Genomic DNA, 14870 nt, shown 5'->3' with positions numbered 1-14870 from the left:
AATGGACCCCATAAAAGTTATTATTGATGGCAGCTGCACGCAGCATCACTGTGACCTTAGCAAAAGCCTCCACCGCTATCAATACTGTTGACAATTACTATTGACTAATGCAAGGCCAGGCGTGGGTGGAGGTGGAGTCGGGTTCCTGTGGCTGGAAGTTGCTGGGGATTATGCTTTGCATTTGCATCTGGAAAGGAGCTCTGAGATCTTGGTTACACATTTTGATGACCTCAGTTGAGAGTCCAACACTCTTACTGATTCCAGTGGAGCTGGGCAAAGGGCTCAGACCACAGGATCAGAGAGATATGAATTCAAATTCGAGCTTTGCCGACTAGATGACTCACTGGCTGTGCAATCTCTGGTGGGTCAGTTGACCTTTTTGGAGCCTCAGTCCTCCAATCTGGGTGATGGAAATACCATGGTTTTGTCATGAGGATTCAAGGCAATCAATCACACATGCGCACCAGCTTGACACACAGTATGCCCTCAGCGTGTCTTCTCTCTACTCCTGAAAAGTGGCCACACTGTGATGTGTTTGCTTTACATGTCCTGTGGAATTGAGCCCTGTTCTGATCATAAGACCTAAGTTCTCATCACAGAAAAAGGGGAACTGGGGCCAGTAGGATGAATATGAGAGAAAGAGAGGGGGATCATGGGAGGAAGACTAAAGAGTGGGGGGACAGGGAGAAGAGAGGAAGAGAAAGACCCAGGACTGGAGGAGAGCCTGGCTCCAGCTCAACTGGATGAGGCCTGTGTACCCGTCACCTCTCTGAACCCATCCTCAACTGTCAATTGAGGAGATAATGGTGTGAACACGAGCACTGTCAACCTCATCAGGGGATGAAAGGGAGCCATTCCTATGGCTCATCTACTGTTAGTACGAGTCATTGTCATTATTTAGACTCCAGGATAACAAAGCTCTTAATCTAACTTCCTAACTGGGAGAAAGTAGACAAGTGTGTGGGTACCCGTGGGGTGTCTGGGTTTGGGGAATCCAGGGGCTCTTTGTTAGGTCCCCGTGCCCACCTCCTTTGCATGCCCACCTTCCCTGAGTACAGTGAGGCTTGGAGTGTGGTGGGCAGTGCAGAAATGGGTAATCAGGAGAGGGTGGCACAACCAGGGGAAGCAGGCAGCCACGTCCCTGTCCCCATTATCAAAAGCCGAGGCTCTTCAGGCTTGTTGACTATGTCATTATCATCCAACAGAGGCTTAATTCAGCAGTAATTCAGCTCTCAGGGAACATACAATATCGTGGGTGGTGTGCACCTCACTGTCACGACTTTATGGAAAAGTGATCATTTGTCACCATGGCAAGAAGACCTCAAAACAATAAACAACCCAAGTATTTGGCTATAGAAGAAATTTGCTATAACTAGGGCGACAAGAGCAAAGATTTTAGAGCCACACAGGCCCAGGTTCAAGTCCCATCTTGCTAGCTGTGTGACTTATGCAGGTTGCTTAACCTCTTGGAGCTGCAGTTTCCTTGTTTTGTACTGGGGAGGGAGGATAATAAAACCTACCTCAAAGGGTTGTAGGGGAGTCAATGAGATCATGTAACTAAAGCATTTACACTGTGCTTGTTCTGCTAATCAGCAGCTGCTATGAGCTATTAATGTTATTGTTATCATTTGCCTCTTGTGCGCTGTCACCTTAATGTAAGCACTCAGATTATAGCATCCTAGATCTGAATGGACCTGTAGATCATTCAGCTCAGTTATTCCCCAAAAGTGTTCATTAGAACACTGTCCCCAGCAGATGCCCTGGGAATAAAGGGTTCTATGCTCAGATCAATTTGGGGAATGTTGCATCTATCCTTCCTTGGTAATCTATCCATTAGCATGCACATTAACTTATTTTAAAAGCTCTGAAAAGTCCTGCACAAAGAAACTGACTTAAATTCCTTTAACCCAGTGTTTCCTACATTATTGGACCACAGAGTAATTCTCCTCCCCCATCTAAGAACTATTAATATTCTTAGAATACAGTAAATTCTGATTTCATTCAAACCACTTATTTTATAGATGAGGAAACTGAGGTCGGTCCAGAGAAAGGATCCAAGTTATCTGGTACCACATCTCAGGTCAGTGATGGAACAGAAGAATCCTATCTCCTAATGTACAGGCCTCACATATCATGTTGGTGTCATGGTTCAGTGCATGGTGACGGAGGGGAGAGGAGGGGCTGCTGGCTCAGCTTGGGCTTTGGTGGGAAGGTGGGTGAGGGTGTGTGGATGACTCCCCACTGCAGAGAGGGGAGCTCCTTCAGGTGATGAGCTCACTGGCCCTCTCAGAGGGCTGATTTGAGGTCAAGGGAGGGTAACACTGCCAAACCAGTATCCAGGACCTGCATCTCCCCCACCCCTCGGACAGGTGCACAGGCTCCCTAGGAAAACCTCTGAGTTATCTGGGAGGAGTGGTAAAATGGATATGGAATTCTGCTGCACCTGACTCTTTAAGGAGATACATTTCTCATCTGACCATAACTTCACCTGGTCTTCTGCCTGATCCCAAATCTGGAACTGTGTCCTCTGTAACCCAGCTGGAACATCCTTTTCAGAGGCTAATCTGCCTAAGCCTTCAACTCTGAAGTTAGAGCTGGAAACCAGTAGGGTGCCCTGGTGCCTGGTTTGGCTCTTGTGGTTCTCATTCAGACTGCCTTTCCCACACCCTCCTTCCCACCCTGGGGTGGAAGCACCAGCAGACCCCCTCACTGGACTTCTGAGAAGCAAAAGCTTCTCCCAGACAGAGGGGCTGTCCCTGGTCTCTGCCACCCTCCCTGAATCTTCACTGCCAGACTCCAGTAGGACCCTCCTCAGGGCACACTTGGGTCTGCACAGCAGCCCCGTGACTGGCGGGGCACAAAGCACGAGAGAAAGGACTCCCCCCGGCAGCAGCCTGCAGGGCGCTCAGGTCCAAGAGTACGGAGGAAAATTCTGAAACCAGACTCCCCTTCCTACACCAGAGAAAGGAGGCCTTGGGACAAGAGGCTGCAGAGATGAGAGCAGAATACGGAGTCTAGAACGCCCAACACTTCCCCAGATCTGCAGATACCGGAAAGCTCAAGCAAAACCTCAGCTTTTAAGTTATCCCACCACATTCGGCAGCCATCCACTCATCAGTGTAGATGCTGGCGCGGGGCGGCGTCCACGGTGACCGCCCAGGACTGCCGAGCACCTGGAGGCTAGCGTCTGCTCGAGCAGGACTCAGGCAGGACCCACGGGGCTCAGGCCCTAGCAGTCACGCTGTGGGGGATGGGTTAGCACCCTCCTCACACACAGGTACATTGTGAGCAATAAGCCCACCCCTTAAGCACTGGCCTAATCAGGAAAGAAAGAGCAGAGACCCAATCTCTGTCATGGCACTGACTGGATGGTATTTCATGTGACTGTGCGAGAGGCTCTGACTTTTGACCACTGAGAGCGAAGCAATTTTCACCCACTTCACCGGAGCCCCAAGCAATGGAGCATAAAATCAATCATGTAATTAAAACCCCGGTCCTGCACCCCAGGAGCTTGGCACAGGCCAGGCGGCCCACTCACCGGTCTCGGTGTTCTCGTGCTCAGTGTCGGTGAGCGTGAGGTTGGAGTTGGCCCTGCTGGACAGGCAGGAGCTGCGGCCTGACCGTGTGCTCCGGCCCCACAGTCGCACGGGGTGCTCAGGGGACAGCACGGTGTCGGCCTCCAGGTCGGCGTCGGAGCTGGCCCCCATGGAGTAGCCGCAGTGGGGGAGGCCGATGTCTGTGCGGTACAGGGTCCCGTGAGGCGGTGTCACCTCCCCCAGCCCCAGCTCGCGTAGGGTGAAATTGGCTCCTGAGAGGAAACAAAGGAGAGTTTGGTTAGGGAGTGAGGAGGGGTGTTCCCACTTGGTCCCTTACCCTGGGACTCCCTGCTGTCCTCTGAGCTCACTGTGCCTGGATGGTTCCTTCTGCCCCTTCCCCACCAGTCCAAATCTTCTCCACCCTTTAAGGAAGGGCCCACTCAGATGGCACCTCTGCTGCGAAGTCTCCCCTAACCCTGCACCCTGTGCAGAAGTCACTGCTCTTCCTCTGAGCTCCTCAGGGTCTGTGGCCCAAGTCATCCGACACAGAGTTAAGGTCTGGATTCCTCCACTGATGATGACCTCAACAGGGCAGGGGCCATGCATTGCTCATTCCTAAATCCCTGTGACTAGAACAACATCTGGTACTTAGAGGTGCCCAATAAATGTCTGCTAAATTGAATGGAGGGCCTTGGGTCCCCTCTTCCAGTCTGGGTGGGGGTGTGGCACTTGCCAGCAAGGCAGTTAAAGTCATGAAATAGTTCCCTACTGCCTGGTAAATAACTGATGCCCAAGCCTCCTCATATCCAGTGCCCCCAGCCTCTGCTCTGCCTGTTTCAGCTTCTTCCCTACAATACCCCCACCCCCCATGATGAAATCACCTCCCAGTCTCTCCATGATGCAGTTGCTGAAAAGTTAATGTCAGGAGGCTCAGCACAACAGGGACCTCTGGGCTGTTCACTGGCCAGGGTCTGGACCAGATCAGATGTTAAATATTTTGGATATTACCCCTATGTGCCACAGTCCAGTCTGCCCTCCTCTTTTTCACTCCTTCTAAATTGTAGCCTAAATTCTCTGTCCGCTTCCCACCCTCGCTGCATGCCACACTTCCTGCATGTCCAGTTTTCTTCCCTCTGATCTCCTTTCCCCACTCCTGTCCTGTCCACTCCCCAGCTCGCCACCCCCCATCCCATATTCCTGTTCCGCTGGGCCAGCCCTCCCACGGGATACCAGTCACATGTTATGAAGAATGACTGCTGCATTAAGTGAGAAATCAAATTTATTTGCAATAAACAGCTCTGGCTGCATTGATTTCCATATGGCTTGCCCTGCATACCCTTTTAAGCAGCCAGACTCAGTGTCAATATGAGTGAGCTGAGACATCCCAGGACTGGAGAAATGCAAGGTGAGGGCAGACTCTAAAGGCTCGGTGATCCCGTTGAGCCAGCCCAGCCCCTCCCCCTGCTGTGTGAGTTTAGAAGATTTATTTCACCAAACATGAGATGTCCTCCTGTTTGCTTTAAGTCCTTCTGGCCTCTTTCCTGAGGAGCCCAGGATACAAGTTGACATCCCACCTCACACAACATGTAGCTGTGCAGTCTTGGCCTGGCGACATCACCCGGGCCTGTGTTCTTGTTTGCAAAATGGGGTGATAATCTATGATCTGCTACCCTCAGGATTTTTGAGGACCCAGGGAAGTAATGGGAGAGAGTAATGTCACACCTGCCTGTGAAATGAGAATGCCTCTTATTTGTTATTTACAAAGACAAGGTGCAGCCTCACGTGCTAGGGTGGCATCCAGGCCAAGTTGGTCCTGGCCGAGCTCACTGAGCTCTATCAACCGGGGGCAGGACCGAGGTGGAGCAAAGCTTTGATACCATTTTGTCCCTTCCCCTCACTGAGACCCAGAGATGACAGTTAGTAGAAGGCAGCATTTATGAAGCATCTGCTCTGTGCCAGGTACTATGTCAAGTGCTTCATTTATAGTCCTTATTAATTCTGACCACCTTCCTATTAGGAGGCATCACAGTTATCCCATTGCCCAGGGGAAGACGCTGAGAGCGGTAACAGGGGCAGAACCAGAATTCAAATCCGGGTCTGTCTGATGCCAGAGTTTGAGCTCTTACCTGTAAGCTGGGAGAGAGTAGAAGAGCCCTCATCTTTGAAGCCTCAGAGGCAGCCCTGCTAACAAGTCAGCTTTCATGTGGATCCAGGCCTGTGGGGGAGGCTACTGTAGGCTGTCAGGCTGTGTGTGTGTGTGTGTGTGTGTGCGTGTGTGTGTGCCTGCCTGTGCGCACAGACGCCCAGCTCTTCTTACCTCTGTGATCTTGGGCAAATGACTCATCTTGGTGTTATTGTAAGGATTAAATAAGAAAGTCAAAATGTATATAAATTACACAGCACCATGCCTGGCTAACCCTGTCTGTACAAGGGGAGTGGGCAGAGAAGCATCAGAGAGGGCTGCACATACACGCAGGGATTGATAGGGGCCCACCGAGCTTCAAAGAAGGCTCAAGGCTCTGCAGGCAGAAAAACGGGAATCACAGAAGCGCCAGGGTAGCGAACATATACCATGGCCGGTGTGGAATAAATGAGAAGTCCAGTAGGCCTGGAGCATGGGTAGTGAGGTGGAGAGACACGGGATAAAACAGTCCAAAGAGACAAATGAATATAGGGAAAGCCCTACTCCTAAGCCAGGTTAAGGAGCTCGGTTAAGGGCCATTGGGGAGTCATTTCCAACTTCACTCCAGCTGCAGTGCAGAGAGCTGGAGCACCCATAGGGGGCAGCACCTGGCGAAGAGGGGTTGTGGTTATTAACCCACCCAGAAAGACAGGGCCTGAACTGGGACAGTGGCAGAGGGGAGGGAGAAGAGAGATGAATTCAGAAATGAAAGGTATTCTGGAGTCGGATGGACAGGCTTGAGTGACTACTGTGTGTAGCAAATGAAGGAGTGGGAGTCAGGTGCCAGGAGAGTCCTGAAATTACTAAGTTTTTAGGTCTATCTTAGGAACAGCTTCCTCTCAAGGTCAGGACAGTGCTTGACACAAAAAAGTGCTAAGATATGTTTGTTGACTGAATAAATATATGAACAAATAACAAAGCTAATAACTAAGACTTATTCAGCACTTACTTGGTGTCATCGCACTTACCACTTACATACAATTCTGTGCAGTAGGGAGACCACTCATGCCCATCTGACAGGTGGGCACTGAGGCTTAGAGGAGAGCCTGAGGCTCTGAACTCAACCCCAGGCAGTGTGGCAGACGAGGACCCCAGCTCCTAACCACCTCATGATGCCTATGAGGAGGTGAGCTTAAAAATGAATGACCTAAGTGTGAACCGCAGGGTAGGCTTTGCCTAGATACAGGTGCCAAAACAGCAGACGTGGTATTGACGCTGTGCCCTTGCTAGCCTTGCCGCTCCCCTGCGCCCAGGCGCAGGGCCATCCCTGTGGGTACACTTGCCCACACCCTGCCCCCGCCCCTCACCTGTGCGGCAGAACTCCTCTGCCTCCTGCGGCACCATGTCCTTGATGCGGCTGCCATAAGCGAGGCGGGCGTCCTGGTCGTAGGCCTTCAGGGTCTCGCTGGAGCTGTAGGACTTCTGCGGGGCCTTGCCCTCCTCGCTGTCGGCGGACGAGCTGGTGTAGCGGCGCTCGGCGTCGCGGCGCCGGGTCAGCGAGCGGTATGGCTTCCTCTCCTTCACGTCCATGGCCTCCGGCCCGCGCTCCTCCACATCCACGAACAGGGTCCTCGCCTCACTCAGGGCTGAGCGGTCTGGAGCCGGGAAACCACAGACAGGCGTCAGCTTGGACCCCAGGCGGCAAAGACAACAGCCTGGTCCTTCCCGGGCCTCCATGCACCCTGCGGTGCTGCGGAGAAGGGCCTCAGGCTCCGAGGGGTGAAGGCGCCGCTCCAAGGCCACAGGCCCATAAGTAGCACAGGCTGGCCTTGCACCCAGAGCCTCTAACGAGGAATCCTGTCTTTTTCTGCTCCTCTGCCTTTCCAACATGAAGTTGCCTCATCCTGTCCTGTCAAGACAGCGAAGGAGGGCCAGAGGCACTGGTTTTCCTAACCCTCTAGGCAGGAATCCCATGTTTTTCCCATCACTGTGCCCAGCTGCAACAGGGCCTGACACAGAACAGTGGCTCCTTAAGAATTTATAAAACGAATGACTATACTCAGACATTGGGATAAGCACTTTGCATATATTACCTCATTACATCAAATGAGCCAAGGTATAAACCACCAATCCACACTATCGTCACCAGATAATCAATTACTTGCTTATTGTTTGTTTTCTTTCACTGATAGATAAGCTCCACGCTAGCAGGGGCCCTCCCTGTTTTGCTCACCTAGAGTGAATCCTAATACACACTGGTTTAATTAACGGCCAGCCAACCCCTATCTGACAGTTGAGAAAACTAAGGTTCAGAACCTCCTTCAAGGTCAGGAGGTGGTAGTAAAGGCAGATCCTGAACCCAGGTCTGCTTTGCTCAAAAGCCTGAGTTTTTCCTATTCTGTTATGTCCTCTTGAGTCCCCTTGCTCCCACTCTCACTACACAAGTGTCCTTCCAGCTGGGCCAGCTCTGACTGCCATGCAGACCAGACAGAGGACTCCCTCACCTCCAGACTCGCCATCTCACCAGCAGCAGCAGCAGCACCTGGGGAGGCTACAGTGCCAGCCCCATATGTCTGGGTGTTGCCAGGGTGTCTGATTGGGGGGAAGCTGCTAACCTCCCTTTCTCCTCTTTCCCTTATCTTGATCTTTTCACCCTAGACTGACACCCCACTATTTTTTAAAAGCTGTCACAGCACCCTCTTTCTCCTTCCAAATGTGTTCCTTTGGCTCTGTGGTTGCAAACATAGTCCCCTACAAGAGCCGGGAGGTTCAGCACAGAAGGAAAGCAGAGTATCCTGCACAAAGTATGATGAGAGCTCTTATGCTCTTGACACATACAGCCTTCTCAGTTCTTTCTTTCATTATTCCACTTTTCAGAGCAACATGGGTACACAGAACATTCTGCTGGATAGCTGTCATATTAGAGAAGCCACAGAGCGAGAGAGCTGTGATCTATAGGGCCAGCATGGGGGTCTCAGTGCAGGGGCGTGGGCCTCTCCAGGAGGACAGTGGCCACCCAGTGCCTGCCAACGCTGTGATGTAGGAGTGCAGGGTGTCTTGTGAATTTTTAAGACAAGTTACAAATTTGGACTTATATGTAAAAATGTTTGTTTTTTAGATTTTTTTTTTTTTTTTTTTAATTTCAAAATGCTTTACAAGCCAAACAAAGCACACTGATGGGTCATTTTGGTCTGAGGGCTGGTGGTTTCGAAGTTCTGCCTTTAATCATGGATATCTGTGGCACGGCATCCCTTTGGCCTGGAGATGCTCTCTTCCCTCCCAAGACTCCAGAGGTCCTCTTCTTAATGTGGTCACATTTTAATCCTCACTTCAATCCAGTGATATAGGTACTATGTTTGTCTGGAAATCACAGATGAGTAATTGGGAAGTGAAGTATCCTTCACTTACCTTGGCTCCAATGCAAACTCTGTCCTTGTTAAAGGGCCCTCTAGATCCATCAAATGGGTCCATATGTCCTAACCTGGAAAGGTGCATTGCTTTGCTCAGCATGAGAATGTCTGAGGTTACCACTTGGTGCCTTGGGATTTATCATGGATCCCAAGTGTCTACTGTAGACTTTCCTCTACATGTTCTCCAAGGTTTTAGAACAGTGCAAATACTTGTGATTTTATTGGTACCTCAGAATAACCATGAAGCATGTAAGACAATGATTTTCACCCCCATTTTATACACGGGGCAGCGATGACCCAGAGCCATACAGCCTCCTGCCCAAGGCCACATGGTGAGTCAGTGGCAAAGCCAACATTTCTCAACAGATGACAGTATCTTAGGGTTGTAACTAGAGCCAAGCTACATGGGAAAGTCACATTTTGGGGACCCAATTCTCAAAATGCCCCTGGAAACTGGTGCTGGGATAGAAGTATGACCTAGGGTACATAGAAATCAAATCATCTTACTGGGGCCCAAACCCAGGGCTCTGAGCTCTGAGCTCTGCGCTCTTGATGTGGACTGACAAGGTGATGATCCTCCCAGTGCCCGAGGGCTGTGTGTGTGCAGGGAAGACAGGTGGTGATACCTTCTCCTCCAGGGTCTGTAAACCTGTTTGACCACAATCCATAATTTGAAATACATCTCACAGTGTGACCCGAAACACACATTTATGTATGTGAGTGTGTGTTTAAATATGTAAAATGGAAACAAGATTCATAATACCAAAGTCGTCATAGGGTGAGTAATGCACTGACATCTCCCATTTCATTCTCCTTCACTTTTTAAAAAAGGCTTGTTATAACTTCCAAAATTGATATCATGACCCAATAATGGCTTTTGAGCCAAAGCATGGTTCTGGTCTAATTTAAATAAGGATTTATGGTGACTGCTGTCTAGCTCCTGTGACCTTTGGCCCTTCACCTCCAACCCATCCCCCTAGGTGACAATGATAGAGATAATAAAAGTAAACACTTGAGTGACGCTAGTCATTAGTAATAGCAGTTGCTAGTAATTCACAGTATTAGTAATGGTATTAATAATAGCCAATATAATATTACTACTAGTAGTTAATATTTATTGAGTACTTACTTTTATTAAGACTATATGTGGTAATATTTTAATCCTCACTTCAAGCCAGCGATATAGGCACTATGATTGTCTGCAAATCACAGAAGAGAAATTGTAGGTGAAGTATCCTGCCCTGGGTTGCACAGCTCGTGAGTGGTGGAGCCACAGCTCAGACCTTGGTGATTGAACTTCGCACGTGGCTGTAACTGCTAGAAAGTATTTCCCTTATATGCTGTGCCAGATGAATTTCCTAAGCCCAGATCATGCCGCTGACATGCTTATGCCCCTCTAGCAGCCCTGCAGAGCCTTCAGGGTGAATTCCAGTTTCTCGGTCAAAACACTGTTCTATGTCTGGCCTGTCTCACTTCCACTCACTGAGCCACTTTCTGGACATTAATTCTGTGATCTCTCCACCTCTGTGCATGTTGTTGCATCACAGAATATCCACCTGACTAGATGTCTGCCTCTCTCCTTGACAGCTGTTCCTGAGGGCAGGCCTGGAATCCACAGAGCACTGGGTTGGTTAGATGATTTGTAAATTGTAATGTACCTCATATCTATAGGCACACAGGATTGAAGAATTATTACACCAACGCCATCATTGTCATCTTTATTGGTTTGTTGTTATTTCTAACCAACAAATCTTATAACTGCTTTAAACATAGAGCAAATGAAGCAGCTGTGTATGTCTGGGAAGCCACGTTGCCAACACACACCTGAAGGACATGACTAGCAGCTCAGTCACTGCAGGCCTCAGGCTAAGTCTGGAGGGTCTGGCTGCAGCTCCAGCTGAGGTTCACAATCAAGACAAAGGGCGTGTGGCCCCGTGGGGGGGATGCTGGCCCAGACCCTATGTGTGAGATGCGTGAGACCCTGGCCTGCTGTTGAGATGCGGCTTCAGAGGGGAGTTCATTCCCACCCCCTGTTACAGACCAGGCTCGTGCTGGGTGCTGGGTGCTGGGTGCTGGGAGCTGGGCGCTGAGTGCTGGGCACTGGGCCCAGGGATGAGCCCACAACAGCGCTTTGGGGGCAGCTCACGGTGCCTTTGGGTGTCAGCCACAGGAACAAAGATGAGAGCTTTGATAAAGCATGAACTGCAGTTTTAGAGGTTTCTCCTCATGCTTACACGGGGGCCATTTTTGGTTTGTCTACAGGGAAGGAGAGTGGACCTGGGACAGGAGAAGGGAAGAAACATATGCATCAAGCACTGTGCTCTGGGCTTTCACACAACCCCGCAAGAACTCTGGTTATTTTCTGTTTTAGAGAGCAGGCTATGTGACCCAGCTGATAGATCGAGGTCACATAGCCAGTAAGTGACAGCACTAGGACCTCACCCAGTGACTCTAAAATCCACATTTTGTGAGTTTGTTTCTTTTTCTTTTACATGGAGCTGGGCTCGGATGGCTCTGGAAAGTCTGAACAGGTAAGTAAATGTGGGGAGGCCTCGGATGCACCAAGTGGTGGCGGTGGTCAGGGTACCATTTCAGATGGGAAACAAGGCAATAACAGTAAAACAATTATTGTTAACTGAATACCTACTCATGTGCTGGGTACTCTGTACAGATTATTTCTAATCCCTACAACAACGATACCATTAGACATTACCCTCTTATTTTAAACTTTCTCTTATCTGCTCTTATTTTACAAATAAGGTAACGAGCTTGAAGAGAAGGGGACTTGCTCTAGATCACATGCCAGGGTCTGGATTTGAAGCCAAAGAAAATGTTTAAACCTGGAGAAAGGTGTTCCACACCTAGTACCATGGGTTAATTCATCTGGTAAGTAATTGCCAAGGGCCTTTTCTGTCCTAAGTGCTGCGGAAGGTGCATGGAGGTAACACTGAGGCTTCCTCGTTTCCCCTCCCTCCCCCTCCTCCCCCAACACTGTGCCCCACGGGCTGTTCCCAGTCTCCTGCGAGGCCCCAGTGGACAAGACCAATGAGCTTGCTGCTCCTCGGAGTTTCCGAAAGACACTGGGAGGGTCAAACAGGGAGAGAGGCAGGAGAAGGTCACCACAGGCCCCTATGCCCGGTGAGGAGACAACCAGGGACCACTGCCCAGAGACAGTGACATCTAAATCATGACCAAAGGATGTCAGGGGGAAGTGGGCCGGGCCAGGCAGTTCTGAGGTAAGGAGAGGAAAGAAGTTGAAATCTGAGGCCTTCCAATTCTCTGAACTATAGTAAGAAGACATTTATTTCACAATGCAGTACATATACAAGTCTACAAATTTCTAACTAAAACAAAAATTTCAAAAACTAGCCTAACTTTTCCTCAAGAGTGAAATCTGGTATTTTCTATCTGACTCTCTTCTACTAAAATAGAATTATGGATGGGTTGGCAACCTACATTTTGAAAACACTCTTCTAGATAACAGTGGATGAAAGTCAGAGGTGTAAGAGAATGTGGGGACAGTCGGGCCCAGTGTTCCCAAAGCCCAGGCTGCAGGGAGAGAAAGGGTTCAAGATAAAGCCTGAGAGGCAAGGAGTGAGCAGCCAGGTGGAAAGAAGAGGAATTTCCATGAATGATTATAATATGAGTGGACAACAACATGAAAATGTGCACGTGCCAGACAGCCTTGATCTCGAGATCCTCGGAAAGCATGTGGTCCAGCTGTTGCTCAGGGGCTCTGATCGGGGTGGGGGCAGGATCTGGCCTGGGAGAACGGCAATGTGTGGGACTGAAGAGAGGAGGGGAGACGGGAAACAAAGCTTTGATGTGTGGGGAGAAACAAGAAGCAAACGTGGGCCCTTCCTTGGGCTCCAGCAATATTTATGAGGGGCAGGGGCCTGGAACTTTCTCCGGGGGACTGCATCAGATGTACAGCACTGCTGAGGCGCCTCTGCCCCTGCCAAAGCCCTCAGGGGCACTGGGGGCTGTTACCACCCCGCGTTTCCTGGAAACCTCAGAAACAGAGAGGGACGAACGAGGAAATTGACTGAATTTCTACTGAACTAAGGTTTATAAGTTTTCCTTAACATAAGCACACGGTGATATTTTTATTTCTTTGTGTGTCAAAAAGGGCCCATAAATATTTCAGAGCTAAAATGTGTTCTACCCCTGGGCAGTATCTCCGTGTGCGTGTGTGTGTGTGTATAAAAATCATCATACATTTTTGTTGTTGCCTTAATCCTTCAAAGTTTGGTCTTGCAAGACCTTTGTTTTAAACTCCAATGTGATATGAAGGTGAATGCCAGAGGTAGATGGGGGGCATCTGTTCTGTGCAGCACTGTGTACAAACCAGAGAAGTAGGCATTGTTATACCCACTTTACGGACTTGGAAACTGAGGTTCAGAGTAGCAAAGTGATGCTCAAGTTCACATAATATGCCAAGACTGGAACCTGGGTGATCTGGCTCCCACATCTGCACTCCCTGTTGTACATTTCTCTGGCGCTGTCTCTTTAGGGAAATCCTTGCCTTTTTAAACAGTGAGGCAGCAGTTATAATAATGGTGGCTAATGGCAGAGTCTTTACCTGCATTACCTTATTTGATCCTCACCACGCCTCTAAACCATCCGCATTTGAGAGATGAAAAAACCCAGGATTTAGCGAGGTTAAGTGCCTTGCCCAGAGGGCCATAGCAAGGAGGCGGCAGAGCCTGCGCCCGTCCGTATGAGACCCCAAGGCTCAAGCTTTTAATCAGACCCAGGTCATCCCCTATTCTAATTCGCTTAAATGTTCTGTGTGTCCTTTCCTTTTGATTTTTAGCAGCATTCATTCCTCCGGAGAACCGAGTCAGCACCTGACTGGCTTCTGGGAGGAATGCTCTTACAGCGGCTTCTCTGAGTGTGCCCCGCCCAGGAAGGCAGCACTGCGGGCAGGGAGAGGGCCTTCTGGGGACCGTGGGGCGTGTGGCCGTGTGCCCAGCTGGGCTGTGGGGACTTCCCTAATCAGTGGCTGGCAGGCAGGTGACAGATGGTGCTGCTGCCTACCGGAGCCTCCCGCCCTTGTGTTGGAGGGCTGGTCACAGGCCAGGCAGTGAAGGGCGGACGGCTGCTGTGTGGGTACCGCTCCTCTGATCCTGGGCTGGGAGAGCGCTCGGCGGAGCTGCCCGACCCATCTAAGGGCTGAGCAGACACCGGGCTGGGACACAGCAGGCTCTCAGCCAATGGGAGGTAGTGTGAGGGCGTGTTTTCCAGGTTTCTCCATCTCCATCCTTCCCCTCCTGAAGCTATCTACCAGCCAACGATCCCCCTTCACAAACGGTGGCATCTCAGTGTCAGAAAATGTGTTTGTTATTGCATGATAGATTGAAAGTACCACCGAAGGCCAGCTGGCTCAAGCACCATCGATGTTTGAATCCCCTTCGTCTCCTCCTTACTAATTGGTCACACTATGTCTAAAGTTAGGACTTTACTACGTCTGGGGACAGCTCTGACTGTGCTTCCTAACATGGAAACCTATCTCCTTTTAGCTCCCTTCTGCAGGCCTCAGCTCTACTCCTTGGGGTCTTATAAAATAAGTCCAATGCCTGTACCCTGGCAATAGCCCTTCAAGACTAAAGATGGGCCAGTCTGTGTGTCCTTGGGTCTTCTCATCTAACTGAACATCATTCCTACAATTTTCAAGGCTCACCTTTTCGGTGACCTTTTCCTGGGTTCATCCATCCTTGCTCCCTCTTTCCCATCTAATAAGCTTTGTAAGATCCACAGTGACATTTGAGGACAAAGAGTTGGACCAGCTGCAGTCAGAGG

General features: G+C 50.0%; 1 protein-coding gene across 1 annotated transcript in view; it reads right to left on the bottom strand.

Annotated features, from left to right (window-relative positions):
* The window catches only part of TENM4 (teneurin transmembrane protein 4), a 660554-nt gene that overhangs the window by 333866 nt on the left and 311818 nt on the right, over window positions 1-14870 (bottom strand). The window contains 2 exon segments of the mRNA XM_087821630.1: window positions 3539-3808; window positions 7026-7313. Of these exon segments, the coding sequence (XP_087677756.1) occupies window positions 3539-3808; window positions 7026-7313 (558 nt within the window).

Source organism: Miniopterus natalensis, chromosome 11 (genome assembly GCF_054644295.1).
Source record: "Miniopterus natalensis isolate mMinNat1 chromosome 11, mMinNat1.hap1, whole genome shotgun sequence".
Classification (NCBI taxonomy): Eukaryota; Metazoa; Chordata; class Mammalia; order Chiroptera; family Miniopteridae; genus Miniopterus; species Miniopterus natalensis.
Note: the sequence above shows the minus strand (reverse complement) of the source record. Positions and strands in the feature narration are given on the sequence as shown.